The 27,211-nt window shown below is 47.2% G+C and overlaps 9 protein-coding genes across 9 annotated transcripts; 4 read left to right on the top strand and 5 right to left on the bottom strand.

Moving 5' to 3' along the window:
• Nucleotides 1–51: 51 nt before the first annotated feature.
• FPOAC1_004512 (uncharacterized protein) lies at nt 52–2,375 on the bottom strand (the record flags this gene model as incomplete). Its single annotated transcript, XM_044849057.1, has 8 exons — nt 52–157; nt 207–326; nt 379–407; nt 460–1,912; nt 1,967–2,060; nt 2,114–2,124; nt 2,236–2,249; nt 2,319–2,375. 8 exons carry the CDS (start codon nt 2,373–2,375, stop codon nt 52–54), a joined length of 1,884 nt encoding a protein of 627 aa, XP_044707767.1.
• A 704-nt stretch (nt 2,376–3,079) lies between these two features.
• FPOAC1_004511 (uncharacterized protein) lies at nt 3,080–4,675 on the top strand (the record flags this gene model as incomplete). The annotated part of the gene is made up of 1 exon (XM_044849056.1): nt 3,080–4,675. One exon carries the CDS (start codon nt 3,080–3,082, stop codon nt 4,673–4,675), a length of 1,596 nt encoding a protein of 531 aa, XP_044707766.1.
• Nucleotides 4,676–4,796: 121 nt separating this feature from the next.
• Nucleotides 4,797–6,712, bottom strand: FPOAC1_004510 (uncharacterized protein; the record flags this gene model as incomplete). Its single annotated transcript, XM_044849055.1, has 6 exons — nt 4,797–5,693; nt 5,744–5,839; nt 5,894–5,966; nt 6,018–6,132; nt 6,185–6,449; nt 6,632–6,712. 6 exons carry the CDS (start codon nt 6,710–6,712, stop codon nt 4,797–4,799), a joined length of 1,527 nt encoding a protein of 508 aa, XP_044707765.1.
• Nucleotides 6,713–8,943: 2,231 nt separating this feature from the next.
• On the top strand, nt 8,944–10,567 carry FPOAC1_004509 (uncharacterized protein; the record flags this gene model as incomplete). Its single annotated transcript, XM_044849054.1, has 6 exons — nt 8,944–9,139; nt 9,272–9,291; nt 9,406–9,439; nt 9,491–9,564; nt 9,628–10,100; nt 10,153–10,567. 6 exons carry the CDS (start codon nt 8,944–8,946, stop codon nt 10,565–10,567), a joined length of 1,212 nt encoding a protein of 403 aa, XP_044707764.1.
• A 1,325-nt stretch (nt 10,568–11,892) lies between these two features.
• FPOAC1_004508 (uncharacterized protein) lies at nt 11,893–13,856 on the bottom strand (the record flags this gene model as incomplete). The annotated part of the gene is made up of 5 exons (XM_044849053.1): nt 11,893–13,242; nt 13,295–13,363; nt 13,413–13,560; nt 13,634–13,753; nt 13,816–13,856. The coding sequence occupies 5 exons, from the start codon at nt 13,854–13,856 to the stop codon at nt 11,893–11,895; spliced, it is 1,728 nt and encodes a 575-aa protein (XP_044707763.1).
• A 2,035-nt stretch (nt 13,857–15,891) lies between these two features.
• On the top strand, nt 15,892–17,296 carry FPOAC1_004507 (uncharacterized protein; the record flags this gene model as incomplete). The annotated part of the gene is made up of 6 exons (XM_044849052.1): nt 15,892–16,047; nt 16,108–16,307; nt 16,364–16,500; nt 16,554–16,608; nt 16,664–16,810; nt 16,861–17,296. The coding sequence occupies 6 exons, from the start codon at nt 15,892–15,894 to the stop codon at nt 17,294–17,296; spliced, it is 1,131 nt and encodes a 376-aa protein (XP_044707762.1).
• A 1,622-nt stretch (nt 17,297–18,918) lies between these two features.
• FPOAC1_004506 (uncharacterized protein) lies at nt 18,919–19,188 on the bottom strand (the record flags this gene model as incomplete). Its single annotated transcript, XM_044849051.1, has 1 exon — nt 18,919–19,188. One exon carries the CDS (start codon nt 19,186–19,188, stop codon nt 18,919–18,921), a length of 270 nt encoding a protein of 89 aa, XP_044707761.1.
• Nucleotides 19,189–19,449: 261 nt separating this feature from the next.
• On the bottom strand, nt 19,450–22,401 carry FPOAC1_004505 (uncharacterized protein; the record flags this gene model as incomplete). Its single annotated transcript, XM_044849050.1, has 1 exon — nt 19,450–22,401. The coding sequence occupies one exon, from the start codon at nt 22,399–22,401 to the stop codon at nt 19,450–19,452; it is 2,952 nt and encodes a 983-aa protein (XP_044707760.1).
• Nucleotides 22,402–24,321: 1,920 nt separating this feature from the next.
• FPOAC1_004504 (uncharacterized protein) lies at nt 24,322–25,860 on the top strand (the record flags this gene model as incomplete). The annotated part of the gene is made up of 1 exon (XM_044849049.1): nt 24,322–25,860. The coding sequence occupies one exon, from the start codon at nt 24,322–24,324 to the stop codon at nt 25,858–25,860; it is 1,539 nt and encodes a 512-aa protein (XP_044707759.1).
• Nucleotides 25,861–27,211: the final 1,351 nt, after the last annotated feature.

Genomic DNA, 27,211 nt, shown 5'->3' with positions numbered 1-27,211 from the left:
TTCACAATCATGGATTACCTTGTGCATGTATTAATAGAATTATTATCATCATCACACTAATTGTAAATTACTGTTGAGCATTCCCGCGATAGGCATTCCAGAAATCACATTCATGGGGGATTCAGTCCAACCCCAGGCCTCCTTCAAATACTCTTGCCTGTTTATACGTTAGTCTCATGATTTACTTAGCATCAGGTTGTTCTTACACTGATCGATTCGGCCACCCAAATTGAACATCTGCCTTTTGGAGGACATTGTAAAGGGCCTCTTGTTCATACAGATCATTAAATCGATCACCAGCCATGGTTATAGCTAGGCAAGCATATCTATAAACAGTCAGCACCCAATAACAATGCCACCTCGGAATCGGAAGCTTACGCAAAACCTGTTGGGTTTCTTTGATTCGACTTGTGAGTGTTAGAAGATACCCTCCTGGTGAAGATAGACGGATTACTATACCTCAGCTACGCCGCAAACCATCTTGACAGTTTTTCTGATTTCTTCATTTATCGTCTTAGCTGCTTTAGCTTGTCCGGGACCCAGTTTCGGTGTTCTGGGATTGTGAGCCGCAAGCAGAACCTTGATCAACAAATAATGAAGCACCCCTGTGACGACTGCATCGTTGAGATAAAGTGCCTGTGGGAAAACTCCAGGAACATCATCACTTTCGTTGATATACATTGGATGAAAATGCCACGGTCTTTCAGCCCACCATCTTTCTTGCGCTTCTTGTAGCCTCTCCCACGCCGAGAAGCTCTGGTCCTCGGAACCGTAACAATACCGAAGACACGCGGCACATTGTAGGATAGTCAGGTTCGCAAAGGTGCAACAGGTATCATCATTCTGAACGAGACGCGAGATATCTTCCAGCGCAAAGTTTGGGTCGACGGGTCGAGCTTGCATAAATGACATGTGTATCTCTTGTCTTAGAGCAACCCAAAAAGCTGCTCGGCGAAGGCCAGTAAAGTCGAGGATCTTTTCCTGCGCCGCGACAAAGACTCTCGTACCAACAAGATGGGATTCATTGGCTGTTTCTGCGGATGTGAGCGGTACATCGAGTTCCTCCATGTAGCGAAGAATCACAATTGCTGTAAGGAGGTTCTCATCCATGACAGCGGCGGAGCTGGACAGTGCCGGGATGAGAGCGTCGAGGCAGTTTTGATGATACCGGTCGCCGATCAACTCGTCAAATCCGTCCACTCTGCTTAGACGTTTGGCAGAGGCAGCGAGGACTGCGTTCATCAGAGGAGGGCACATGACGGCTCGCCGGGGAACAATGGTAGCGAAGTGGCGTTCACTATCGCACAAGTCAAAGAGAGGGGCAAGAACGTGGATGAAGTTGTAAAATAACATAGCTTCTTGTGGATCTTGAAGCGGCCACCTTGGTGCGTCGAGATATATACCAGAGATAGCTTCGGTGACATGATCAACTGGAATTGATAGATCTGTTTGACGGGAGCTTGCAAGTGCAGCAGCGACCTGAGGGCTTGCCACGCCGAGAGTGATGTCGTTGTCCGATCTTTGACTGGGTGATAGAGCATCAGGAGGGTTCGAACGAGGGGTACCAGTCAGCCATGGTCCAGCAGAAGAAGAACTTAGAGCTCGCTTCTTAGAGGGGCGTTGGTTGTCGTTGGAAGGAGTTTCTGTCAAATCTGCTACAGATCTAGGCCTGTCTTGCTCCGTGGAATCTCTTGATTGGAGTCTACAGATAGGATCCAGAGGTGGTGAAGAATCGATATCAACGCTCAAGTTATCCAAGGTATCAAAATTGGCAACGCTGGAGTCATGGATGTTGATCACGTCTGGAGTTTCGTCGACAAAACTTAGAGTTCTGGTTGTTTTGACCCATGGTTGATCCTGAGAGAAATTGTATTCTCTAGCTTTGGCTTCGGCAGTCTTGCCAGAACGTATACTTGGTGATGAGTAAGTGAATGCAAGAAGAATCGAATGGAGGCGAGCAACTTACCTGGGATTCAGACCATGACGAAACCTCACACTAAAACCTCGAACGCACTCAATGTCACTCTTTCGGCAGTTTGAGCAGGTTTTATCATTGTCACCTGTGTGAGTTAGTGACTAGGAAGAAAGAATGAGGTCATTCAGCAGGACTTACACTTGAGATGTCTATCAGGGATGGAGAGATACCAGTCAGAACAGGCTTCAAACAAGACAAACAAGCAATTAGACTATCAACGGGTGATATTGCCTGCCCTGATAAGATAGAGACAGACTGACCTTTGCTTGCAAACCTGGGGGCATTTGTTAGATACCTATTACAGGTCTAGTCCTAGGGTAGGTAGGGCAGCTTAGGTACTTACCGTACAAGGATTGAGGGGCCTGTTAGTAGCCGTTGATGAAGTCTGAGGCTCTTGCATATTCGTTCCAAAATCAATGAGAATAGGAAATAAAACTTATGATGATAGATGAGGTAAAAGAATGGAAAGAAAGAAAAGAAGGAGTCCCATTTTAACTCAAAAGGGTAATTACCTCTTTGGGACGCAAACGGTAATTCTGCCCGAGCCGGTGCTGGCGACCTCCGCACCCACACTGAGCCTCAGTGGATCTAGCACCGAACTTTAACGTCATACTCCCTGTAATTTCACTGGCGAAACGCCCCGTCTACCCCGTGGGGTTGAAGCAGTCTAAACGTTGTTGAGAATAGCTTCAAACGTTGATCATCTGGGGAAGAAACAGTTGATGCTCTACTGAGAGATTTTCGGAGTGTACGTGCCTAACCAATGGTCTAGACTGGATGTCTATCCAATCATTACATACGTCGTTTTCCCCCGAGGGGCAATTAAATTGATGGTTAGTTAATGTCAACTACTTCTACGTTTTTCTTTCTGAGAAAGGCAATTCTTTCTTTTCGTTAATTCAAGATAATCAGGTTTTGGTGTAGCAATATCTACTGTACCGAGTTCAATATCTTGGTTTATGTAGTGTGCTTCATGTTGACCATCAGATATATAAAGAGACCTTGTCAACATCAATCATTCCAGTTCATCTCATTCAGGCCAGCATCAATCTTGCATCTTTACAGCCTTCAATTCTTACCCTCAACTCATTCAGACTCTTCACCATGTCCATCAAGGAAGATTCAAAGGGGCATCTTGAGCATCTCGAACACAGCAACTCTCCAGACTCTATCCAAGAAGTCAACATCGATGACCTGGATTCCATCGAACAGACCCAGACGGGCAAGTTCTCTTGGCTCGTCTCCATCACGGCTGCCATTGGTGGTATGTTCTTTGGTTACGATACCGGCATCATCTCCGCTGTCCTTGTATACATCCATCAAGATCTCGGCAAGACTCTTACATCCCAGGAGAAAGAACTCGTCACTTCAGTTACTTCTGGTGGTGCTTTCATCGGAGCCATCTTTGCTGGAGCCACAGCTGATCGATATGGACGAAAGGTAGCCATCTATGTTGGTTGTCTCCTATTCATTATCGGTGCCATTATCCAAGCTGCTTCTTTCACAGTCGCTCAAATGACCGTTGGCCGTGTCGTTGTTGGATTCGGAGTAGGCTCTGCCGCAATGATCGTGCCCCTGTATATCGCCGAGTGTTCTCCTTCAAAGTACAGAGGACGCATGATTGGTCTTGACAACATGAGCATCACCGGTGGCCAGCTTCTCTCATACGGTGTTGGAGCCGCTTTTGCTCATGTCAACGGAGGATGGAGACTCATGGTGGGATTGGGAGCTTTGCCAGCCATCATCCTAGCTTGTCTTCTACCCTTCTGTCCCGAATCTCCTCGCCAATTGATATTCCATGGCCGGCCAGAAGAAGCCGCCGCAGTTATCCGCCGAATCTTTCCCAATGGCACTGAGCAGCAGGTTCAGGATAAGATCCGGCACTTGACTCACCACGTCAATGAGGCCAAGGCTCTCAATGCTGGAAAGTCTGGCTGGTGGGTGTTTAAGCAGCTCTATGTTATCCCTGCCAACTTCCGCGCTCTTGTCTCTGCTTGTGAACTCATGGCCATCTCTCAACTCAGTGGTTTCAATTCTCTCATGTATTACTCACCTCTTCTCTTTTCACTTGTTGGCTTCTCCAACCCCGTCGCTGTCGGTACTGTTATTGCTGGAACCAACTTTATCTTCACTTGGGTCAACCTCATGCTTGTTGATCGTGCTGGTCGACGAAAGATCCTTCTGATTACTGTACCTTTCATGAGTTTAGCGCTTGTTGTTGCTGCTGTCTGTTTCAAGTTCATTCCTATCAACCACGATTTGTCCCTTGCATCCGATGCCAAGATTGGGTGGTCTGCTATTGTCGTTCTCATCTCCATGGTTATCTTTGTGGGATTTTATTCTTCAGGTATTGGCAATACCGCCTGGCTTTCAAGCGAGTTCTTCCCAATGGAGGTTCGTGCCATGGGAACCATGATGCTCACCATGACATGCTGGGGTTCCAACATCATCGTTGCCTCTACTTTTCTCACTCAGATGGAGAACACTACCCCTTCAGGTGCCTTTGGGTTCTACGCTGCCATATGCTTTCTCGGTTGGATTTGCATCTACTTCTGCTATCCCGAGGTGAAGGGAATGACATTGGAAGATATCAGAGACATCTTCCAGCACGGTTTTGGTGTCCAACGAGCACGAGAGGTTCAGAAGGAGATGAAGATGGCTAATAAGGCAGTCACATCTGAAGTTCTCACCAGGGCTTAGACGAAAGTCTGCACTTTTCCATCATTGTATCAAATCAAGTAGCTTTGCATTTATTTCATTAAATGGTCTATTCTATCCTAAATTCTATGCTTGTACGAAGTGAATCGTGATGTCATTTTATTCAAAAAGGAATCTTAACACCAGAAGCTCGCAGCTTTTGGAAGACTCCCTCGGGATCGTATTTCTTGCTAGCAGCACGAAGCTTAGCAAGAGCCACCTCACCAACAGTAGCCAAAGGATCCTGGGTAAGGTGAGCGTAGTTGATAAACTTCCACTCCCAGAAAGCGTCCATCTCCTTTGCTTTAGTCTCGATGTCTTCAATGTACGCTTGGATCAGAGGCATGGCGTCCTCCTCGGTCTTGTCACCCTTGGCAGCCCAGGTAAGGAGGAACATGATACCATCTCCCTCAGCGGTATAGAAATCCAGACCCATGACATTACCGCCGTTGGCTACACCCTTGTCGGCGATGGCCTTGGTAATGGGCTGGAACATGCACAGCGTGTTGAGCCCGGACTCGCTGCTAGGCATGAGAGCTTCAAGGTCCTGGTTGAGTTTGTTGTACTTGTCGACGACGTACAGGAGTAGCTCAGTGTTAGGCTTGAAGGAGCTGGTGAACCAGATGTTTCTGAAGTGAGGGGGTTGTCCAGATCCAAGTTCTTTGGTAACTACGCTCAGTCTCTCGGAGACAGTGGTGTCAGCCTGGATATCAGGGACAGAGTAGTAGGCGTCAAAGGCAGGAGGCTTGACCAAGCCCTTAGTGTTCTCGATAGCGGCATTGAGGATGGTGCCGCCGGCGATGGCAGGGAGATAGGCCCAGTAGACGATGCTACTCGAGTTCTCGTCTTTGGGAACATTGGCGGTAAAATCAATGAGGGCGTCGATCACAGCAGGACCTGACTCGGGCTTGTACAATAGGTTGCCGCCCCAGATGACGGGTTTTGTACGCTCGGCAAATTCAATAGGATACAGGTCGATACGAGTGATAAGGCCTAAGTTACCTGAACCACCCTTCATTGCCTTTGGAGAGTCAGTAGGAACTATAGGTTAAGAGTTGAGAGTTAACATACCTGCCAAAGATCGGCATTCTCGTTGGCGTTGGCCTCGACAATTTCACCGTTAGCAAGAACCACTTGCCAACCAGCCACTGTATCGCATGTCATTCCCTATAGTTGGTCAGCTTGAGTGAATCGAGTTTAGATATGTCACTAATGACTTACATGAGATGCAGAGTAGAATGAGTTTCCTCCGCCAGTGACAAAGCCACCGACACCAACTGTTCCAGCACGGCCACTATTACAAACAAGTTAGCAGATCACACAAAACCAAAGTTATATAACGTACCCAGCAACAGCAAGACCATAGGGAATGAGAGTATCATAGACATCTTGCCAGTGACCACCAGGTCCAACAGATACGATGTTCTTCTCCTCATCATACGTCGTACCATTGATGTAACCTTGGTTCAATTAGTATGTGCCAAAGCCTAAGTGATGTTGGTCTCGTCTTACCAAAGTCAACAGTGATGCCCTCATCAACCGAGTTGGACAGTGCAAAGTTACCATGACCGCCACCACGGATACCAAACTTGCACTGGTTCTTTGTAATGACCTTCATGATCTTGGAGACATCTTCGGCAGTTGTAGGCAAAACCATGCAATCAGGCTCCAAGGCGGCACTGACGGACCAGTAAGAATCTATGCGGTTACTCCAGAGAGTTTGGCCTTTGGTGACGACCTTGTCTCCCAGACCAGCTTCCTCCAACAAGGCAGCGCACTTAGACTTGGTGTTAGTCATGATGTCTAAAGAGTATGGAGTTGTTGGTGATAGTGTTATAGATGCGGGGTGATAGATTGACGCAAGAGGCGTGGGAAGCGTGTAAATAATCAACGTCAATTGTACGCCAAAGCGTATTGATCGACGGAAAGTGTTTCGATCGGGAGGGTCATGGAACTTACGCATTGTTCAGGACTTGACTGGAGCATCTTGACGCCAGCACCGGCGTTCAAGGCTCGGGTAGCGAGATGTTGAAGTTTCATTATTGCAACGTTGTGATATGCAGATCCCGGAGCGACAGTACTAAGTTGAAAGAATGAAAGGATACCCTCGATGTTAGTATCAAAGGAATATGATTAAAGAGAGACGAGTAAAGGGCAGGGATCTACAGGATATGGAGAGAGGAGGATGGTCTCTTATTTAATAGATCACCACTGCGAATATTGTCGATCCCTTGCAATACAGCTAACTAGAGGTAAAGGGGATACTAGAGAAAGAGACAACGAAGCTATTCCTAATCCTGACTGTGTTACCTGTAGATGGGAGCATTGGAGACTCAGCCCATCACCACCGGAAACTCCGTGTATAGCACGTTAACCTCGGAGAACGATGACAGAATAGGAAGTAGTCTAAATGCTATATGCTTATTTTAAGTACAGACGAATACCGGTAGTCCAGGTATCCGTTGGGTAGTAGATAGGTTGAAACTAAGATTGGCTTGCAGCTTCTTCTCTGGGAGCAACGCATAGAGACCAAGACTTGCCAAGGGTCGTTTCGGTTGTCTTTGTGCATTATTGCGTTGCGGTAGTGCAACCAGAGCATGCCCAAGTACCCTTGTACCTGAACCTGCACCGCATCTGTGGAGTATATATCCGTAACTTGGGGGATGTATAGTTTAAATTGCAGGGATGCAAATGCCGTTGATAGGGATCTATAAACGATGTACGAGTACGGTGCATAATATGAGCAATCCCTTGATGGAACGTTATTTCCTTGAAGAACTGTAACTCTTATTGTGACTCTTTTATATAGCCAATAGACCATTTTAGTTCAATCAGTCATGCATCAGTTATTGTTCCTAGTCCCCATCTTGGCGTGATCCGAGGACCGAAAGAAAAGATGGTCCACAGAGTCTTGATCAACCACTATACATCCTTACTAGTAGTGTTTGAATGATCTCCATCTCCATCAAAAACTCCGCGTTGTCGCCATTCGTTCCGTGAAAATCTTCCTTTAATTCCGCAAGTTTGACAGGCGCTTTGACAAAACAAGACGAAACTTCTTAATTACTGGATCACTCCAAGATAAACGAGGCGGGCAGTAGAATGAGGGTAGACTAGAAAGACAGGTAGAACCATGTAACAGTCATGGATGCAGGTACAGATAACAGAATAGCAACATGGCTTCAAGAACATGCCCTGTCGCAACTATCACTCTGATGGTACACAAGAAACTGATGGACAGGGCAGGGTTACCCTCGGTTATACCGCATAGCTCGCTTGACCTGAACTTAACGGGCAATAGGGAATCCTATGTGTCATTGAATACAGTGAAAGAGTGACGTATCCGTCAGGAACCGTCAAGAACCAATTACCTGACTTGATGGGTATAGCTCTTGGATCAAGACTCAATTTGCAGGTCAAACACGAATCCTTGTCCCTCTCCTGCATGCGTAACTGGCATACATGAACTATTGTTCGATCAAATCAAGATAAGAAGCAGCCATCGCTTCACTGATACGAATGCTACACTGCACGAGTTTCCCCTTCTGCGACGCATAAACGGCTTTTCAATAGGAGTACCATACCTGGTTCTTAACAAAGAATATATAAACCCATTCATCTCTCGTACCGGATGCTCTGACACGATAAGCTAAACATCGGTTCCTAGCCGAGCGAGCTCTCTTGGCACTTCGGTTACTCTGGAAGATCCTTTTGGTCTTTCTGTGGACCGTATTCTTACTGCTTCAAGACTTAGTATACAGGCCTATTCACACCTGGTGGCAAGAAGGTAAAGACATGAGTGCCTTGATGAATCGTCCTGTCACTCTTACCCGTGTTGTGGCTCGGACTGTTAGGAATCCATACCACCTGCCCGGATCGGCGGTCCATTCCCAAGGCTTGACCTCATTCAAAGGCCAAGCCCAAAAGTGCGGAATGGCGTCTTCTTTGGGGCGAGTTGAGCGTTGGTTTTGAGTAAACTCCCCTGTTTGTACCAGATCATTAAACGGGAATCTTTGTAAGAAACTTGTTTAGCCTATTGGTAGTAGTGGTAGTAGTAGTGTATCGTATCATATCGTAAATGTCAAAGGAGATGTCAGTATATAGTTACCCCTTGCATGTCTCTTGATGTAGAACTGTTTCGAGCCGCATTCTCTTCGGGTTACATTTGAAGGAGCCTTCATCCCCTCTCTCTCTCCTCTTCTTCCTTCTCTTTCTACACATGAAATCTACCTCGACAACACACTCCTTTACCAGTGAAGAAACTCGAAACTATGACAACGATAGATGGGGTCATGGTGCTCTTCCCGCCGCCGGATGGCTACGTGGTGGACTTTGACAATCCAGTAAGACAGGGCGTACCAGATGCTTATCTCGTAGCTGCATTTGGGTTGGCCATCAGTTTCCTCTTCTTCATGCAGAGGATGTATGTCAAGATCTTCCTCACGGGAGGGTTGCAGTTTGACGATTGTGAGTCGTTTCTTCTCCTTTTTCTACTCTGTCGGTTTATGGGTGAAACAAACCATCTTTGCAAGGGTTTCTCAGATGTTGTTGATGTGATCGATCGATATTGACAGGATAGAGTGCTGACGATTTGCATAGGGTTACTCATATTCTCATACGTACGTGCATTCAATTTCGGTCACTATGCCACTATCTAAGCAGCGTCAATGGCTTGTACCTTTTGTTTAGATGATCTGGCTGTGTTTGATAGATGCTAACCACTTCACTTACAGATGCTCGCTGTCGCTACAGTAGCTTTATGTCTTGGTAAGTCTTGTTGAGTCCCCTTTCAGATCTCGTATACTAATCACTTATTAGACATGTTTGCTTCAGGGGCTGGAGGTGTTCATGCTTGGGAAATACCCATTACAACATTTAACAGATACCTCAGGGTAAACTCTCGAGTCGACTTACTTGCTTAGATGACAAAAAAAAACTAACTCCTTGTCGAATAGGACGTCTACGTAGCTGCCATTATATATGTACTCTGCGGATCCCTCGCCAAAATCGCCCTCCTGATCTTCTACCTCCGCCTGTCTCCTCAGAAATGGTTCAAGATTGCCGTTTACTCTTCCATGTTCTTCATCAGCGGATATACCATCGGTCTATTCTTCGCCGTCATGTTTGCTTGCCATCCTATCAACAAGAACTGGGACATCACTGTCACAGGAGGTAGTTGCGTCAACCAGCCAGTCTTGTACTTCGCTACAGCAGCCGTCAATATCGCCAGCGACGTCATCCTTTTTGTGCTCCCGCTCCCTATGGTGTTCAAACTCCAGCTGCCTTTCAAACAAAAGATTGGACTGATGGGAATATTTACAATCGGTTCTTTGACTGTTATCACGTCCATTGTAAGGATATCACTTCTGCCAGGAATGTTGAAGAGTATGGACTTGTCTTGGGAAATTGCATACCCGAGTATATGGATGTAAGTACTCCTCGTTCATCCCAGGATCATGATCTAATAAAGTAACTTGTAGTATCGTCGAGTCAAACCTCATCATCATGTGCGCTACGATGCCAACACTCCGCAAATTCTTCAAGCACGTCGCTCCTAAACTTATCGGCGAGTCTCGCTACGGCAGCAAAACAGGTCGATCTTCGAAATACGGCAAATCAGACACGCCAGGCTCTAAGCTTGCTTCTTCATCTCAAGGACGACGCAAACGAACAAACTATTCGCAATTCGATGAAGGACGTGATTCACCTGCTGAAGACTTTGTTATGGAACCTATGAAGGGTGTGGGACATGAGACGAGGACAAGCGTAGGGAACACAGATGATACACAAGCCGCTGGATGGATGGACTCGGATTCGGAGAAGGGCATTGTTGGTGGAACGATCAAACCAGCTATCATACAGACTAAAACTGTGACGGTGCAGTATGAAAGTTGATCATGACATGACATGACACGAAATGTTGGAAGTTTAGAGGAATGGTAATGGAGGAGGTTGGACAACAGTCTTTGGAATTCAAGATACCACTGAGCAATAACTTATTTCTTTTGTACTATACGGTCTTTGAGCACTATATACCAATACCAGAATGCGGGATGGATTCTCTTCAGAACTAGAACAACAGTCTATACTGTAATCTTGAGCAATTCTTGACCAACCAAGATTTGTTCTGTTCAGAGCTTTGTGTCGGCTTTCGGCCTTGGTCCAATCTTTAAGGATTTGATAAGTCAAAGACTTTACTAGCGAGCTCACCAAGGTCTTGATTTTAACAGCTAACGCAGAGCTAGTTAACGGAACTCTAACCAAGTGCCGGTGCCATAGACTACCCGGAACTCCAGACACTTTGACAACCATAATATGCATACAAAGAGACTGTGTTAATAAGTTTCTCCTGGATTCAGTCATAAGTGAACTGTTCCCAATGTTGAGGCGTCAAAAGAAAACCCAACCAAATGTAGTCTGTAGATGTCAATTTCGTTTCAATGGATCAGCACTCATATCAAAACACCGACTCAACTTACCGTCATGACAGGGCTCAAGAGCAAGGACAGGGACAAGAGAAGAAGCTCTGATCAACATTTGTTCGCATCATTTCATCAATTAAGTTTGAGCTTGATCGATCAAAACCTGGGCCTCGGGTCCAAGATGAGTCCCGACTACAGTATCCTGGTCAGGGTCTAGATAGCCCCAATTGCCGATCACCAAGACAACCTAGTCCAGTTAATCACCTTGCTTTTTTTTCAGGGAATAGTCTCCTGAAAGATCGACAAGCTGTAGAGCCGATTTTTCCTTTCCGACATTCAGCAAACCCGGCAAAAGCCTGCAACGTTTCTACTTGAACTTTTTTTGTGGCGGTCTCAAGAAAAATCTCAATTTCTTCTAGACCAGGGCAGGGAATGAAGACAAGCCGATTCGGGACACGTACAGAAACGGATCTGCATGTGGACCTTGAACTTGACATTGGACCAGGGTACGAGCTTCACCCGAGGGACAGGATTCACATGCTTGTAGAAATGAATATGACAAGTAACCCGACGGTTCCGAGACAAGACACAGGGGAAGAATACAAAAAAACGTCTGCAGTGTCTCACTGTCAAATCCGGGCTACCGGGAAACTGGTATTTTGACATCCTAGAGAAATGAAAGATCCATCTGAACCAATAGGGAGAACCAACAGGGACAACAAGTATCAAAAGCAACTCATTAATTATCATTCAACTAATTGGGGTATGTATCACTATCTCTGTAGACTCAGCGCTCATCTAAGCCCACGCCTCCTTAATCATATCGGCTGCCTTCTCACCAATTCCATAAGCAGGCATCTGGGTGTGTCCGTTGTTGATAGTAGGCATGATGGAGCAATCAGCAACTCTCAACCCCTTAACACCGTGAACTTGAAGCTTCTCGTCAACGACAGCCTTGGGGTCGCCCTTCTTTCCAGCAGCGCAAGTTCCGCTGGCGTGGTAGCACGTAGTGGCGTTGTCCTTGACGTACTCCTTCCAGTCCTCGCGCGTCTTGTGCTTGTGGTGCACCAGGTCAGCAGGCCACGAGCCCTTGACAATGTCCTTTGTACCAGCACCCTCGACGATGATCTCATTACCGAATGCGCACGCCTCGGCGAGGACTTCGAGATCCAGAGGGTCTGAGAGGTAGTTGCAGTCCACCACGGGGATAGCTGTCGCTTCGGTGTTGCGGAGGGTCACGGTACCGCGAGACTTGGGAGCAAAGAGCTCAGCAATCATGCTGAATGCATGCTTTCCGTTGATAGGGAATTGGTCGTACTGTTTAGGGCCACCGTAGCATTCAGTAGTGAAGAACTCGATCTGGGGCTGCTTGGGAGTCAGGCCCATAGGATCACGGCCTTCCTTTCGGGGAGCAGAGTTCCAGATCTCAGAGTCCTTGAGACGCTCGTCGATTCGGGCGTAAGCGAAGATACCAAATGGGAACACAGTCATGGGACCCTTCTTCTCCTCCTTCCATTGGGTGAGGGCCTTTGACAGAGCGTCACCGTGGTAAAGTAGGGAGTCAGTTGTGAGGCCCTCCTTTTCCGTCTCGTAGAACATAAAGACGATCAGATGATCCTGGAGGTTCTTTCCGACACCTGGGAGGTCAACAAGGGTAGTAATACCGTGCTTCTCGAGCTCATCCTTGGCACCAATGCCTGATCGGTTAAGGATGTTGGGCGAGCAGTAAGCTCCTCCACTGACGATAACTTCCTTGGAAGCCTTGAACTCAACGAAAGTACCATCAGGCTTGGCAGCTCGGACACCGGTAGCCTTGAGCTCACCCTGGGCATCCTTCTCAATAAGCACCTTTTCAACATGAGTCTCGACCATGAGGTGGAGGTTGTCTCTGGGCTTTTGCTTGGTGATAAAGTCTGCACTTGTAGTACGGAGACCTTGGTGGACTGTTCTGACTGAGTGACCGCATCCGTGGGGGTTTTCGCCAGTGGCAAACATGTCGTGATCCAGGGGAAGACCCTTTGATACCATGGAATCTGCGATCATGTTGGAGATGGGAGCCAAGTCATGAGGTTCGGTGTGAACATGGCCTTCATAACCGTGAGATCCCTTGGTCTCCTTGAACCAGTCTTTTGTGTGAAAGTGCTCAGCCTGTACATCATATTAGTATTCACGAAAGTATACAAGTTCGGAATGTACATACCTTGAGCATATACTTGAACATGTCATCGCCGCTCCAGCCAGGGAGGTTCCAGTCATCATAATCTTGTTTCTACACAACATTAGTCATGATTACGCTGAGGAAATAATCTCAAACTTACCATTCCCTTGACCATCAAGGTACCATTGCATCCTGAAGAGCCGCCAAGGAACTTGCCTCGACTGAGCTTCACTTGACGGTTGTTGACACCAGAGCCTTGTGTAGAGACGACATTCCAATCAGTCTCCTTGTCAAAGTTCTGAGACCATCTGTCAAAGAATCAGTCATTTACATCCTCATATTGGGTCAAAAACAGGTGATCAGATGTGATCAGATACTTACCCTCCAACCATGTGGACGTTCTCAAGATGTTCATTGTGTTGGCCGGCCTCGATGACGAGGACTTTGACATTGGGATCTTCAGCAAGACGTGCAGCAATAACACATCCGGATGTACCGCCACTGTGATAGAACGAGTCAGCAAACTGTTGGTCACACACGGCAGTGATATGGGCCAAGCTTACCCGCAGACGATAAAGTCATATGTTGTTTCCGGGACAGCCATGTTGCCTTTTTGCGTGTATAGTATAGTATAGTTTGATAAGATATGAGGGCTTATATTACGAAGAAGAGGAGATATATGGGAATAGGAAATAGACAAGTGCAAGCCACGTTGGACGGCGTCTATGATTCTCTTATAATAGTGAAACCTGGGGCAGTTCCACCACAGACCAACTAGACTACCCCATCAAGAGGAATCAAAGTGGTGCCACTCAGTGCCTTGTCCCTGTCCTGTCTTGCCTTTGTCTCGGCTTGTTATTGGGAGGTTTCATGGGGTAGGTGGAAAGCAAAGGGACTCATTGCATGAGAGATCCATCATACCAAACCCGATGAAGACGTCGTTCTTGTGTTCTTGAACCCGGTCGGTTTCCCAATTCCTGATAAGGACCCTGAAAGAAGCCTCAATTTATCGGAATCGGAATGCCGAGAACGGAATTCTTGTCAGCAGTGTGCTTGCTAAGTAAGCTAAATAAGGCAATGGTTTATGGTATTAAAAGGCCAATTTACCACTTAACTACTGAGTGTATGTATTTAACCCCAGATACCCTCGACGTTTCTACCAAGTTGGCCAATCGGGGAGGGCCCCCTGGGTATAGTCGTTTTGGTGATCAACAACGTTACATTGCGGGACAAAAGAAGCATAAAACCATTCAAGTTCTGCCGGGGCCTTTCAATCCCCTATTTTCACGCATAACCGAATGGCTTGGCTACAGGGTATATGTGCTTTGAACTCCTTGAAGATGCATGCATCTTGATGTGCATCATGTCTCGGCTTTTGATAATGGAAGGAGAGAAAGAATAATAAGAATTGCTGACATGGTTGGAGGTACGTGCTTTATACTATACCAACACGGAACTTAGCATTGAAGATCCTCACAATCTCATAGGTTTATTAAAGTTCAAAGGCTGAGTTTTAGCTCCAATTTCTCCAGATATTTCCACAACTAGCTAATAAAGACTCGCATCAGTGGATCAAGCTACAGAAGCACGTCCTGAAATTATCCTGTAAGTGCGGATCCGGATCCTTTCTTGGCATCAACCCAACCCAACCCAACCATTCCTTCTCATCCTTGACCTGCCTTATGTATGGATCTGTACGGACACTAACCTGGAACGCTTCCCCTAGTTCAGCTATCTCCGCAGACATTGTTGATCTTTGGTCAGGGTCTTGACTAAGTTGTATCAATTGCAGTGACAGCTCAGTTTGAGCAGCATAACTAGAGGCATTACGTATAAATAAAAGTGCTATAATCCTTCTCCTCTTTTTCTTTTCTTTTTACAAGGGACAAACCAACAGTGTGGATCTGCATATGCAATGCATGCATGTATCGACCAGGTTTCTGTCAAAAAGGAAGGACTTGGAAGCGAACAACTCCAACAGCTGTGGAGTTGAGGGAGAAATGATTCGATTTGTTCAGAGAGTATTGCCAAGGTTCAAGGATCAAGAGAGAGTCAGAAGAGACAAAGCCTGCAACGCAACAAGTGCCGTGTAACAAGCGAGTAACAACTCCCGTATATAGAAGCAGGAACGTGTATACAACTCCTCCATCCATGCCATATGCACCAATCACGATCAACTGACTCATGCCCTCGGCGATACCAAACCTCTTGGGGTCCACCAGACAAGGTATCCAGCGGCACGGCGGCAAAGGGGAAGATGAGGGGCGAGTTTGAGTTTACGCAAGCAGGGACTCTGTCAGATGAGGTCAATCTACAGGACAAGGCAGGGCGAGGCAAGACCACGAAATGGTCAATGCCGCCTTGAAACTCGGAGAAAAGGGGCCGTGAGAAAATCCTCCAGGATGTCAAACTACTGGCATCATCAGGATTCACTAGCTAGTTAGTCCAGGTACTATGTACAGAGTAAAGTAGTTCATAACATGGCTGTCCCTGCTATTCCCATAAACTGCCCAGCACTATAATTCCCGAATCACATAAACGTGGCTTGCATCTGCCGTATTACTTATATTGACAGAACTCAACCTCTTGTCTTATCCACATCTGCATCTGCACTTTCAACCTCGTCAGTCCTCACCAACATGACAGCCTCTCCCTTTCAGACAGAAGCTTGGATAGAATACGGTCTTGGTACTCTGGTCCTTTTTCTTCGTTACTTTGCAAGATGGAGAACCGTTGGTTTCAAAGGATGGCAAGGAGATGACTACTTTGCTGTTGCTTCGTTATTCTTTTGGACGGTATGTCCTACCTCATCACTGTTGCCTCCAATGTCAAACTCACACAACTAACCTTGGCAGGCTGAATTGGTCATGCTAGAACTCATCGGTCAATCTGGAACCAACATCGACGTAACTGACGAGATGGGTGCCAACATGACAGCTGCAGAAATGGCCAAGCGAGAATTCGGCTCAAAATGTCTTCTGGCAGGATGGAACTTTTATGTTACTCTCATCTTTTGCTTAAAGGGAGTCATGCTTTGTCTATACAGCCGCATGACGTACGCACAATTCTTTCCTTCTCTTCTTAGAATTTACTAACAGGAATCGTGTCTAGGTTTGGCCTTTGGCAGAGAAAGTTTGTCATCTGGACACAAATCGGTACCGTCATCGCTTATCTCAGTGTTATTGCTGCGATTTGGGGCCATTGCACTCCTGTTCATAAGAATTGGCAGGTTTATCCCAACCCAGGTGGTAAGTTCTTCCCTGTCTGTTGGAATCCTTCAGTCCAACTAATAACGTAACAGAATCCTGCACACTCGCCGTTGCCAATTACCTTACCCTGGTCGTGTTCAATGTTGTGTAAGTTATCAACTACTGCTCTGTCTCTACCTCTAAGGTTGCTAACCAACATTAGAACCGATGTCTTTATCGTTTCTATTCCCGTCCCTCTATTGTGGGCAGTCAAGCTCAGCATCAAGCGAAAGATGTTGATCGGAGTTCTCCTTTGTTCTGGTATTTTTATTATTGTCGCAACAATTCTTCGCTGCGTCTTTTCTCTAAAGTAAGCACCTCAATCCCCGATCCTCTTTTCATCTTTCTGACAACTCGTAGGGATATTCAGGGTATCAACACATCGACCATCTGGGCCATCCGAGAAACCTTTGTCGCCATCATCGCCGTCAACGCCGCCGCAATCAAGCCCCTCTTCTCCGCCTCCAAGTGGCTCGTCTCTAGCAAGGGTAGCAGTCGCGACAAGGGAGGCAGCAGCTACATCCACGGGCACGGCCACGCTCTGGCAACCATCGGAGGCTCTGGCATCTCAGGCGCCATGTCTTCCAACCGACCCAACAAGTCAAAGTACATGACACAACTGGACGACAACTCGAGCGAGGAGCACATCGTCGGCAAGTCCGATTTTATGGGTTACAGTAACAAGGGCGAGGTTCAAGCTGGAAGCACGATGAGCGGACGTAGCGACACTCGTGATGGTATCATGGTTACTCGAACATACGAAGTTACACCTGTAAAGTCGACTTTGGACGTTTAACATGGTCAATTGGGTTATGGAGTTTGGGAAAATGGGATATACTAGGGGAAATAAAGAATTAATGTAATACAAAATACTACTTCAGCATGGCAATTCATGCTGTATCACATCAGAACAGTCCATTCATTACCCTGTTTACTTTTTCCTTTACTATTCTCACAAATCTAATTTACAGCTAGTTTTGAAGGCTGAGAAATGGTTGCTAATCGTTATTTGGAAGTTCCACAACACCTGCGTAAACCTGCATACTACAAATCCTCTGCCGCTGCAGTTGGTCTTGGATTAATTGGATGTCAGCGGACTTGTCTCGGTAGTCATTAGGTATTAGTCAAGCGTAACGCCCCGTCAAGTTAGTTGACAAGGCGTTACCCTAGCCGTAGTCTAGTTCCAACAGTCATTAGACTTGTCTAGTATGTACAGTAGTAGAAGTTGACGTTGCGTTAGAGTCTCAGCTCAACTAGCTAACGTACTGTCTAATTACCATCTTCCTCTAGTTACATCAAACCCCTGCTTGAACTAAATTATTATTCTTCTTTTTTTTGCCGCGTCAAGCCCGCTCAGAGATCCTTTCCCCATGCAACATGATTCGGGAATAACTTGGCATTTTCCCTACTATTGTACTCTCGAACCCCTTCTAGCGGAGACCCGACTTTTTGCGTCACAGGAAAAAAGACAAGGGGGTGATGGGCTTAGTCTGCAAGTCTAGCATGGTATAAAGTTCATTTGACAGGGGTCCTTGCTCCGCGTATCACATCAACTTCCTGACGTTTCGTGCACCGAGTACTTTGCTTTTTCTTTCTTCTTCCTTTTACCCGGAGGACTGGTTGTTGGTACTATGTAGATTTTGGGCATGCAGTATCTGATCGCTAGGAAAAAGAAAAAAAAGGACAGCACACAAGAAAAAAGTACCTGTCGTTATGAGATCGTCATCAGCCCTTCTCTGGAGACTCCACGTGCTTCTCCATCGGGATTCAAGCCAAGACGATTCGCATTCCTTATTGAGTATTATGTTGTTCATCAAAAGTGTCTGTGTTTTTACCCTCAGACACTGACGGTGCTAATCCAAGCCTTCCAAGGCCAGCTCGAGTCAGTTTGCGGGGTGACATGGTCATGTGTATGTCTTTAAGTCAAGCCTCTGCTTGGCCACCGGCAATGTTTCACTTGCGAGTCGTAAAGAGAGGTTGTAGATCAAATCAAAAGCAATGTGGTTAAGCCCCTCGTTCATTGATGTTTGTGGATATATCGTTGTCGTTGACGGTGAGATAAGCCTTGAAGATCCAATCATACCCGTTGAACGGTTTGTATTTTCAGCCTTCGACTAAGCGGTAAAAACTAGCTATCCCTGACGCCTCAGAACGCCTTTGATTGCCTCATCAATTCTCAAACTGGTTCCTGGCTAGCCTGGCTATCTTCGGGTCACTAGAAAACGGTGGAGGAGTTATGTCACTTGGCCACTAGCACAGTACACTAGGCTCTTAAAGAATAGGCCTTAATATTAAAGTAGACAATCTCGTAATATCTGCATTTGTTCACAAGTTGTCGTTGTAGCTTCAATGCCGAACCGGGTCTCTTTATAAGAATCCCGTTCGTTGAATGATACATGTGTGTAAATCAATAACTCCCTAGTTCTTTCCATCCTTCTCAGCACCACTGAAAAAGCTTCGGATATAAGGCCAGTAGGTGTAGTGGACGTAAACATCAGTGGCTGCAATAACTGAGATGCCTGCCTTGGCGTATCGTTTGTTCTGAGTAGACAGGTTGTTCCACTTGCTCATGAGCGAAGAAGTGTTGTTGCTTATAACAGTGTTTCGCTTCGGCGCGGTAGTTGAGATGTACCTGCTAGCGCCCCGTAGAGCTGAGGTGGAGAAGCGGGTGGTGATGGTGGACAACATGTTGTTTGTAGTTGAGGGAACTGAATATTAAAGTTGTTGAAATGTGAATTGTTTTTTGTGGTAAAAGATGATTGTAGATTCAATTGATGATTGTTTGTTGGTGCTTGTGTTTCTTCCACTTCCAATCGAACTGTAAACAGTCTATATATGTATGAGCAACATGACCCTTACAACGTTATGCTTAACCGTTAAGCCTAACGATCCACCAACGCCTCGCTTTTAAACATAATCAGCATTACTCCAGCATTACGCATGACTTCATCAACCGCTCGGCCGTTGCGGTCGATTCATCGTCAGCGGTTTGAACGGTTTTCTCAATCGGTCCATCGTTGGTGCCGGTCCTAGCCCAACTGGCCGTCTGACACCACCATTCGGCCTGACCGACATAAACGTTGTCGCATGAAGAGTTGAAGCAGGCTTATTAGGCAGGACTTCTTGCTCAGCTTCTTCGGGTTCTCTTTTCGGTGGAGATCGTGGAGGTGAACTAGAGAAGCACGAATAGGCTTTCTGGGGACCGCCGTCATTAATCTTGGGTACATTAGGTTTCGCTAGAGGTCGTGCAGATGGTAATTTGTGTTCCGCCAATTCGGGGTCAATCAATGGCTTTTTCGGCTCAGGTAGGGAGGGTAACCTGCTATTCTGTCGCGACAAAGCGGATTGATACCGAGCCTGCGCAAGAGACCTACTCTGCGGTTGTGGTTGCGGCTCAGGTGGAGGTTTAGGGGCGTTTGGTCCTTGATTGAGCCATCCAAGCATACTTTTCTGCCCAACACCTCGTTTGGTTGATCCCTTCTTTGTGCCTGGTTTTGAACTTGTCGGTTGCGGTGCAGCTGCTGCTGCGGCATCAAGCGCGACTCTGTGGGCCCCAGCGGTTGTGAAACCTGGCAAGGCAGCGACTGTGAAATCAGATGACTGCTCCATTGTTGTAGCATATTCTCTCTGCCAGGGAAGCTCATCTGATTCATTATAGGAAGTGGTAGGGTTTGAGACACGCTGCCGCTTCGGTGCGCGAGGATGCTGTGGGCCGGATTCTTCATCATACCTTTCGACATTCTTGGGGTCGATAGGATCGGTTGGGAACTTATCGTCTTCGACCGAGAACATCGGTGGGAGCTTTCCAAAAACTGTCTTCTCAGATGGAGCGTCTCGGCCAAGAATTTTCGCAACACCTTCTACAACTGCTCGATCGAATGATGGACCTTTTTTGGCAAACTCCTTGGACGCAAATGGTGCCACAAACGGCGAAAGCTCGACTTTGCTGCTCATTCCCTGGGTGCCGTAGAGGGGACAGCTTAGATACAGCAGTGCTTGCGCTCGTGTCATTGCCACGTACAAAAGGCGTCGTTCCTCGTCTGTGTCTTCGGATCTTGAGTGAGGGATTGATCCTGTGTAAACAGATGGTACAAAGACGACTGGCCATTCTAGCCCCTTCGCGGCGTGAATTGTCGAGATTGTGACCAGAGATTTCTGTTCTGTTGTGTTGCCCTTGTTCTGCGCATCCGACGCCAGCGACACGTTGGCCAGAAAACGGCCCAGCATGTCGTCGTCCTTAACCTGATCCAAGTTGTCAATTTCCGGAAGTGCGTCTTCGTCTGGTGCACCAAAGTCTTTCATGAAATCGCTAACTAAATTGATGAATTCCTGGACGTTGGCCCATCGTTGTTCGTGCTCTTCTGTATATTCTTCCTCCAAATACTTCTTGAAATCGAGGTGGGTCAACAATTGTTCGATCAAGTTAACCAGCGTAACAGGGCTACTCTGGCTGATTTGACTGGCTTCTTTTTGTAGACTCGTAATGGTACGGATGAGTTCCGTATTGAGTTTTTGCTCCATTTTAGGTCTGATGTTAGCTTTGGCTTTCCGATTGCCTCTGCAGTGTTTCAGAATCAAGGTCCAGAGACTCATGTCGGACTGCTCTGCTTCTTCGATAAGTGACTTGACCGTTGCCTCTCCGATACCTCGTCGAGGTACATTAATGATCCTGGCAAGCGCATCATTGTTGTCAGGCTGGCTGACTACCCGGAGATAGTCTATCAACACTTTAATCTCCTTCCGTTCGTAGAATTTGTGTCCTCCGATCATTCGGTATGCAACACCAGCTTTTCCTAGGGCTGATTCGATGTGTCGGGAAAGGGCAGCAGATCTCAAGAGGATTGCGACATCCTCAAACTTGAGCATGTCTCCAAACATCATGACCACTCGCTTGATCTCTGAAACAATCCATTCGCCTTCAGCAGACGAGCTTTTCAATGTCCTGAGTACCGGTCGCGCTCCCTTAGTGTGGACCGGCAGCAGAACTTTCTTGTATCGCTTCTTGTCTTGCTGAATGACAGTAAGTGATACATCAAGGATGGACTGTGAAGAACGATAATTTTCTTCCAGTGATATTTCATCTGTGTTGGGGTATTCTCGCAGTAAACGGAAGAGGTTTTTTACTTCGGCTGATCGCCAGCCATAGATACTCTGATCGGGGTCGCCAACGATCGTTATTCGTTGTTTTGCTTGGGCAAAGAGTTTCATTAGTTCGTATTGAATGCCATTGGTATCTTGATACTCGTCAATAAGGACAGTCTGGACGTTGGATACGCAGGCCGGGTGGTCTCGGAGCAATTCGACGCATTTGACCAGGAGATCATCGTAGTCCAGCAGATTCGATCTTTTGAGCTGAGCCTGGTATTCCTGGAAGCATGTCCTCAATGCTGGGTTCTCTTTTCTGCCTTTCTGTGTTGGAGGTGGCGCCATGGCATTTGGACCTTTCGCCTTCTCTTTGCTGATCCATGATTTGGCGTGGTATGGTTCGATATTAAGTTCCAGCCTTTTGCAGATTCTCTGGATAATTGCTCTGGAGTCTCCATCGTCTGCGATGCCGAATTTGGAGTCCAATCCGATTCGGTTCCCGTATATTGACAGATATCTTCGAGCGATCGAGTGAAATGTTCCAAGCACAATCTTCTTTTCACATTCTTCGCCTAGTGTTTTCCCGATTCGCTCTTTCATCTCCCTGGCGGCTTTGACGGTAAAGGTTGCGACGACAACATCGGAAGGACGGTAGCCAACGTTCTGGATAAGCCATACTACTCGCGATGTTAGGGTATGGGTTTTCCCACTTCCAGGACCGGCGAGGATTGCAACGGTTGATGCGGTTGAAGTCACAGCGCGGCGTTGCGCCTCGTTCAGCGATTGAAGAATCGTATCTTGTGTAGTTGAGGACATGTTGGATACGTGGACGAATCCACGGGATATTTTCGTTCTATCAAAGAGAAAGGTATCATCGAAGTATGCAGGCCCATGCGAGATTGCTCGAATGGGAGTTTAAAGAACGTCGGCTGCCGCTCTGTCGCTTTCGGTAGAGGGGCTTGCGCGTTGATGGAGTAGCCAACGGATCTCGCGACGCGACAAGGATTTTCGCGATGTCACGTGAGAGTTCGACATACCAGACGTCGTAGGGTAGGTCGCCTCTTGAGGTTTCCATTTCCACCTACATTATCTTGTAGTGAATCTCTACATTAATTATGTGCTGATGAATTATTCCAATCTCTTGGCTTAGTAGAGGTGGTGATGATATCCAGCCAAGTCAGGATCAACAATAGTTGTGATCATATCGTTGAGGCATGTATAAACTACTCGTTTTGACAAAGGTTGTTTGTGATATGCTACGCTGACCACATTTTGTTTCTTCAGATCACATCACAAATACGCTAATACTGTACATCATTTATCACTATCACTATATGGTATCACGCATCAGTCACCGCTAGTCAAGTCCAAAAGTTGATTGCGACTGTGATATCCCACTACAGCAAGTGATTGATCATCAAGACGGAGAAACAACCAGGAGAGTTTCTTACGACTGTTTCAATGGGTCAACACTGCAGATCTTCTCTCTATTAACATCGGCATTTTTTCTAAGCTTTAACTAGAGTGTTTCTACGCAAATTGTACATAGGACCTTTGCTATAACATTTTTTAAAGTTGGTCTCCATTGTGGATATGCCGTTGTTTCGTTCCTCACTTACACGCCGACCAAGAAAAATAAATCCTCACCGCATCAAACATTTTCATTGTATCACTACCAAACATGGTTCTCACATTGGAACCGTCATGTCTCCAGCAACCAACCGCCAACCATATCACCAAAGTAACCAACTCAGGATAGTATGAAGCTACAGTCGTGCGATAGTAGTGCAACTTTACACAATAAACGCCGTGACGAGCTTTTCTATTCGATAAGATCAACAACGCCATTGATCTAGCGATGCCGAATAACCTGATGTCACACAAAGAATAACACCTCATTTGAAGACTTGGGTACGTCACATGATGAATAGCTGAGTGGGAATATCCCACATGGTCCAGGGCCCGACAGGATGGAAGATGCAGGCAACACACACAATTGGGCCTCAAAGTGACCCTAACAGATTCGTATCTGCCGTTAGCTGAGTGATAGATCAGCGATTCTCAACTATCACTGGTCAGGACCAACGTTGAAATTCAGGAACGTCAAGTTTAGTAGACAACCCCTCTTGGTGGTGATAGCATGGGATCGCCCCCGCCCCGCTCGGAACCCTTTAATGCCAGAAAAGACAACCACAGAGAACTCTTTAAAGTAAAGTGAGAAAAATAACTGCAGTATTCAATCCCGGTATATTGGATCACAGAACCAACCAGAGATTGTTGCTTGTGGGTATCGGTGGTTGGTGGATGGTAGCTCAACACCAATCACCCACTAGCACACTATATTGCCCAGCGGTTAACCGACCAATCACATCTTGTAGATGGCCTCGTCACACTCGACCCTCACATATCGCCTGCAACCACTGATGCCCATCACCAAGGGTTCGAGCTATTCTCGGGCGCCTGCTCATTCATGCGTCTGCGATTCGACCGCTGCTAGACCACCGGCTTGCTCTCTCCAGCGACTCATCGTCCAGCCCTGGGTAGTCCAGCGGCTAACGCATGGTGATGGACGATCATGACCCAGCCCGCTATATACCTCGTTGAGACCGCAAGTTCCCTCTTCCGTGCATGATGTTCTTCTAGTGTTTCGTCTCGTCGTGTTCAGGAGGTCACATCGCACAATTCGGGCTCCTCCCATAAAGAATAAGTGTCTCGCCTTGGACCTCGTTTCCCATGATGCTTCAAGACGGTGCTCGCTTGTTTCTTCTGTCCGGTCTGCTACTACTACTACAACACTTGCCTCTCCTTGCATCTGCTCAACCTGGACCTCTTCTATCCTCGGTGCTCGAAGCTCGGGACACAGACAAGCCTATACCAGGAGGACCTGTAGACACAACATATCTACCCGCTCAGATCGGTGGTATAATCGGAGCATACGCTGTATCATTGGTGCTGGTCGCCATAACATTGCTTGCTCTATCCAAGAAGCGTCGCGAGCATATAGCAGCTGGCCTCGACGACGCCGACTTTGTTGTGCGCAAAGATATAGTCAGCCCCGACTTTCCTCAGGGAATACCCACGTCTCTGAACATCATCACCGATACTTCATTCGTCAAGCCAGGTTTTCCGGATTTGCAAGAAGGCGTTAGCCCGTGGATTCACCCATCACCAAACTCGAGCATCGGAGCACCAGGAACAAACCCTTTCGTGGACCCTCGCGTTGTCGAAGTAGACAGAGTCATGGCTCAATCACAGCTTGAAGATATGTACAAGCATGTACTGGAGCATGAGGATGCAAAGAAGCGAGGACTCGTCTACGACGTTCCTCTTCCTCCTACCGCTGCTCACCACCAACCACGCCCTTCAGCCTCTGGGTCAGCCCTGTCCTTGAAGTCTTCGGTGTCGTCGCCATCAAAGAAGGAAAAGACGAAGCCGGCTACGCTCAACCTTTCGGCCTCTCGTGAAGAAAAGACCCAGTCAAGGACCTCTTCGTTTCTCTCAGCTCTCCGATCTCCCAAGAAGAAGGCGATGAAGGGTATGAGCATCTCATCACCTCTCATGACCCCTCAGACCGGCGAATTCCCCCGTCAAGAATACCAAGAGATGAACTCGATTCCTCCCCGACAATATGCCCCAGCCGCTCCGCCTCCGGTCCCTACCAACCAGGTCCCATACGGATCTCCGACTGTCCCAGCCAAGACCCATGCGGCCCTCCCAACCCCGGATATCTCGCCTGAGAGTGTTTTGAGTATCGATGAGCGCATCGGAAACCAGCTGCCTCCTCCTGGTCACCACCGACAGGTATCATACGCACCCTCGGAGCGTGACCCTGAATCGGCCACTTCGGAGCACTCACAGGTGCCGCTGGTCGGTCTGCCATCGTCCCCCAAGCCCGGTGCACGATTCCCATCTCTTCCGTCTCTCCCCGCGTCACCCAAGCCTGGTCAAACCTTCCAACGTGCCAACGCACCCACAGCTGTCCGCACAGGCGGTTCTCTGCCCTTGCGTGCCTACGAGCCGGCGCTGGCGTCGCCCAACACCATTGCCCAGACTACCAAGCAGACCGTGTTTGAGAGGAAGGGACCGCTATCGCCCAGCGGAGCAATGACTCCTCACACAGCTGGTGCAGTGCCATACTCGCCCTACCAGCCCTTCACGCCATGCATGCCAGTGACACCGTCACTCATCACCAAGGAGGACCGAAAGAGGATGAGACGTATGGTGCCCAAGACACCGACGCTGGAGATGGTGCAGAGCTCAGATGATGTATGGTAAACGAAACTGATGGGTCGGTATCGGTTGGAGTTTTTGTGGAATGATTTATAGGGTATTACATTGCATTGCTTTCTTGAGATATCACGGTTTATGAAAGATTGGATGGATCCTCCTGGCTCAATGCCTTACGTCTAGTTTAGAGCTGGCCCATGGGGGCCCGCGGGGACTTATTATCAACGGCCGCAAGGACCGAGCAACTTTATTTGCTAAAGACCTTTTTTTTGTATATCAAATTATTTCTTCAAAATACGAATTTGGTTTAGATTGATTGAGTTCAGATACATGATACAGTAAATGTTTCTGGGATGTTTAGTTTTACAACGCCTTATCGTTATGAGGTATCGCTAATCGGCAATAAACAAGCCATTTTATGCAAAGTCGTAATTAGACAACATCAAGCGTTGAAACTAACGACTGACGCGAGTTTGATCTTCAAGATGGATCCTCCGATTTAGCCTCTTACGGAGTACGATGAGGAAAATTCCGCAAAAGGGTCTGAGGGTATCGGACAGCTGAAAGAGAGCTGTGATGGATCATTTCGTGGCGGTGGGGCGACCTGGGAATAGTTCGCAGTGGCGGTGCCTGATTAACGGTAGAGCAGCTGAGATATCTGCAGCTAAGCAGGATACGGAAACAAGTTTGAGACGGGTCAGATTGCACTTTGATTTTTCTTGTTCAGCTCTGCTGGTATCCGTTGATACAAATGCAGTTTGCCGACGCGATGTTGCACAAGACGGTAGATTTGAGACAAGATGAACTGACTTTAAGACAAAGTCAGGCTTCAAGATCCAGCTATTGGCAGTTGTGATATGTCCGATATTCAACGGCACCCAAAATGTCGGGTTCTCGTCGCTTACATGAAGTCTATTGCCGTCTGGAATGTACAAGTTTTCGTCGAGTACATACATACACTGGGTAATTTGAGTGTGTGGGATAAGACTCGCGTGGCCGACCCGAGACATTTGTGACAGACAATACGTACCGGGGTTTTGTTTCTTTTGATTTGACATGTGAGCAGGGTTGATTGATGGGTTTCCGAGTATTGAATCATGACTTCATGTCAATATCGATAATTGCTTTGTTGAAAGACGGCTTGACAGGTTCGCTTTCGATACGCTGGCAGGCAAGGGTCATCCATTCCAGTCGATTTGATAAGTTGGTAGTGACAGATACACAGTGCAAAGATCCATCATCTGAGACGAAAATTGCACCAAAAAGCTAAACTGGTGGGAGAGGGGTAACAACTCGAGTCTTCTGTGGTAAGGTCTAGGCTGTAAATCCCCCGTGTCGCCCCCTAGTCCCCCCTCCCCGGCCCTCCTATGGGAACGTAAAGTGTCTCAGTTAGTGGACT

The sequence above is a fragment of the Fusarium poae genome, chromosome 2 (genome assembly GCF_019609905.1).
Source record: "Fusarium poae strain DAOMC 252244 chromosome 2, whole genome shotgun sequence".
NCBI classification, from domain to species: domain Eukaryota; kingdom Fungi; phylum Ascomycota; class Sordariomycetes; order Hypocreales; family Nectriaceae; genus Fusarium; species Fusarium poae.
This window is presented reverse-complemented; position numbering and strand designations above follow the sequence as displayed.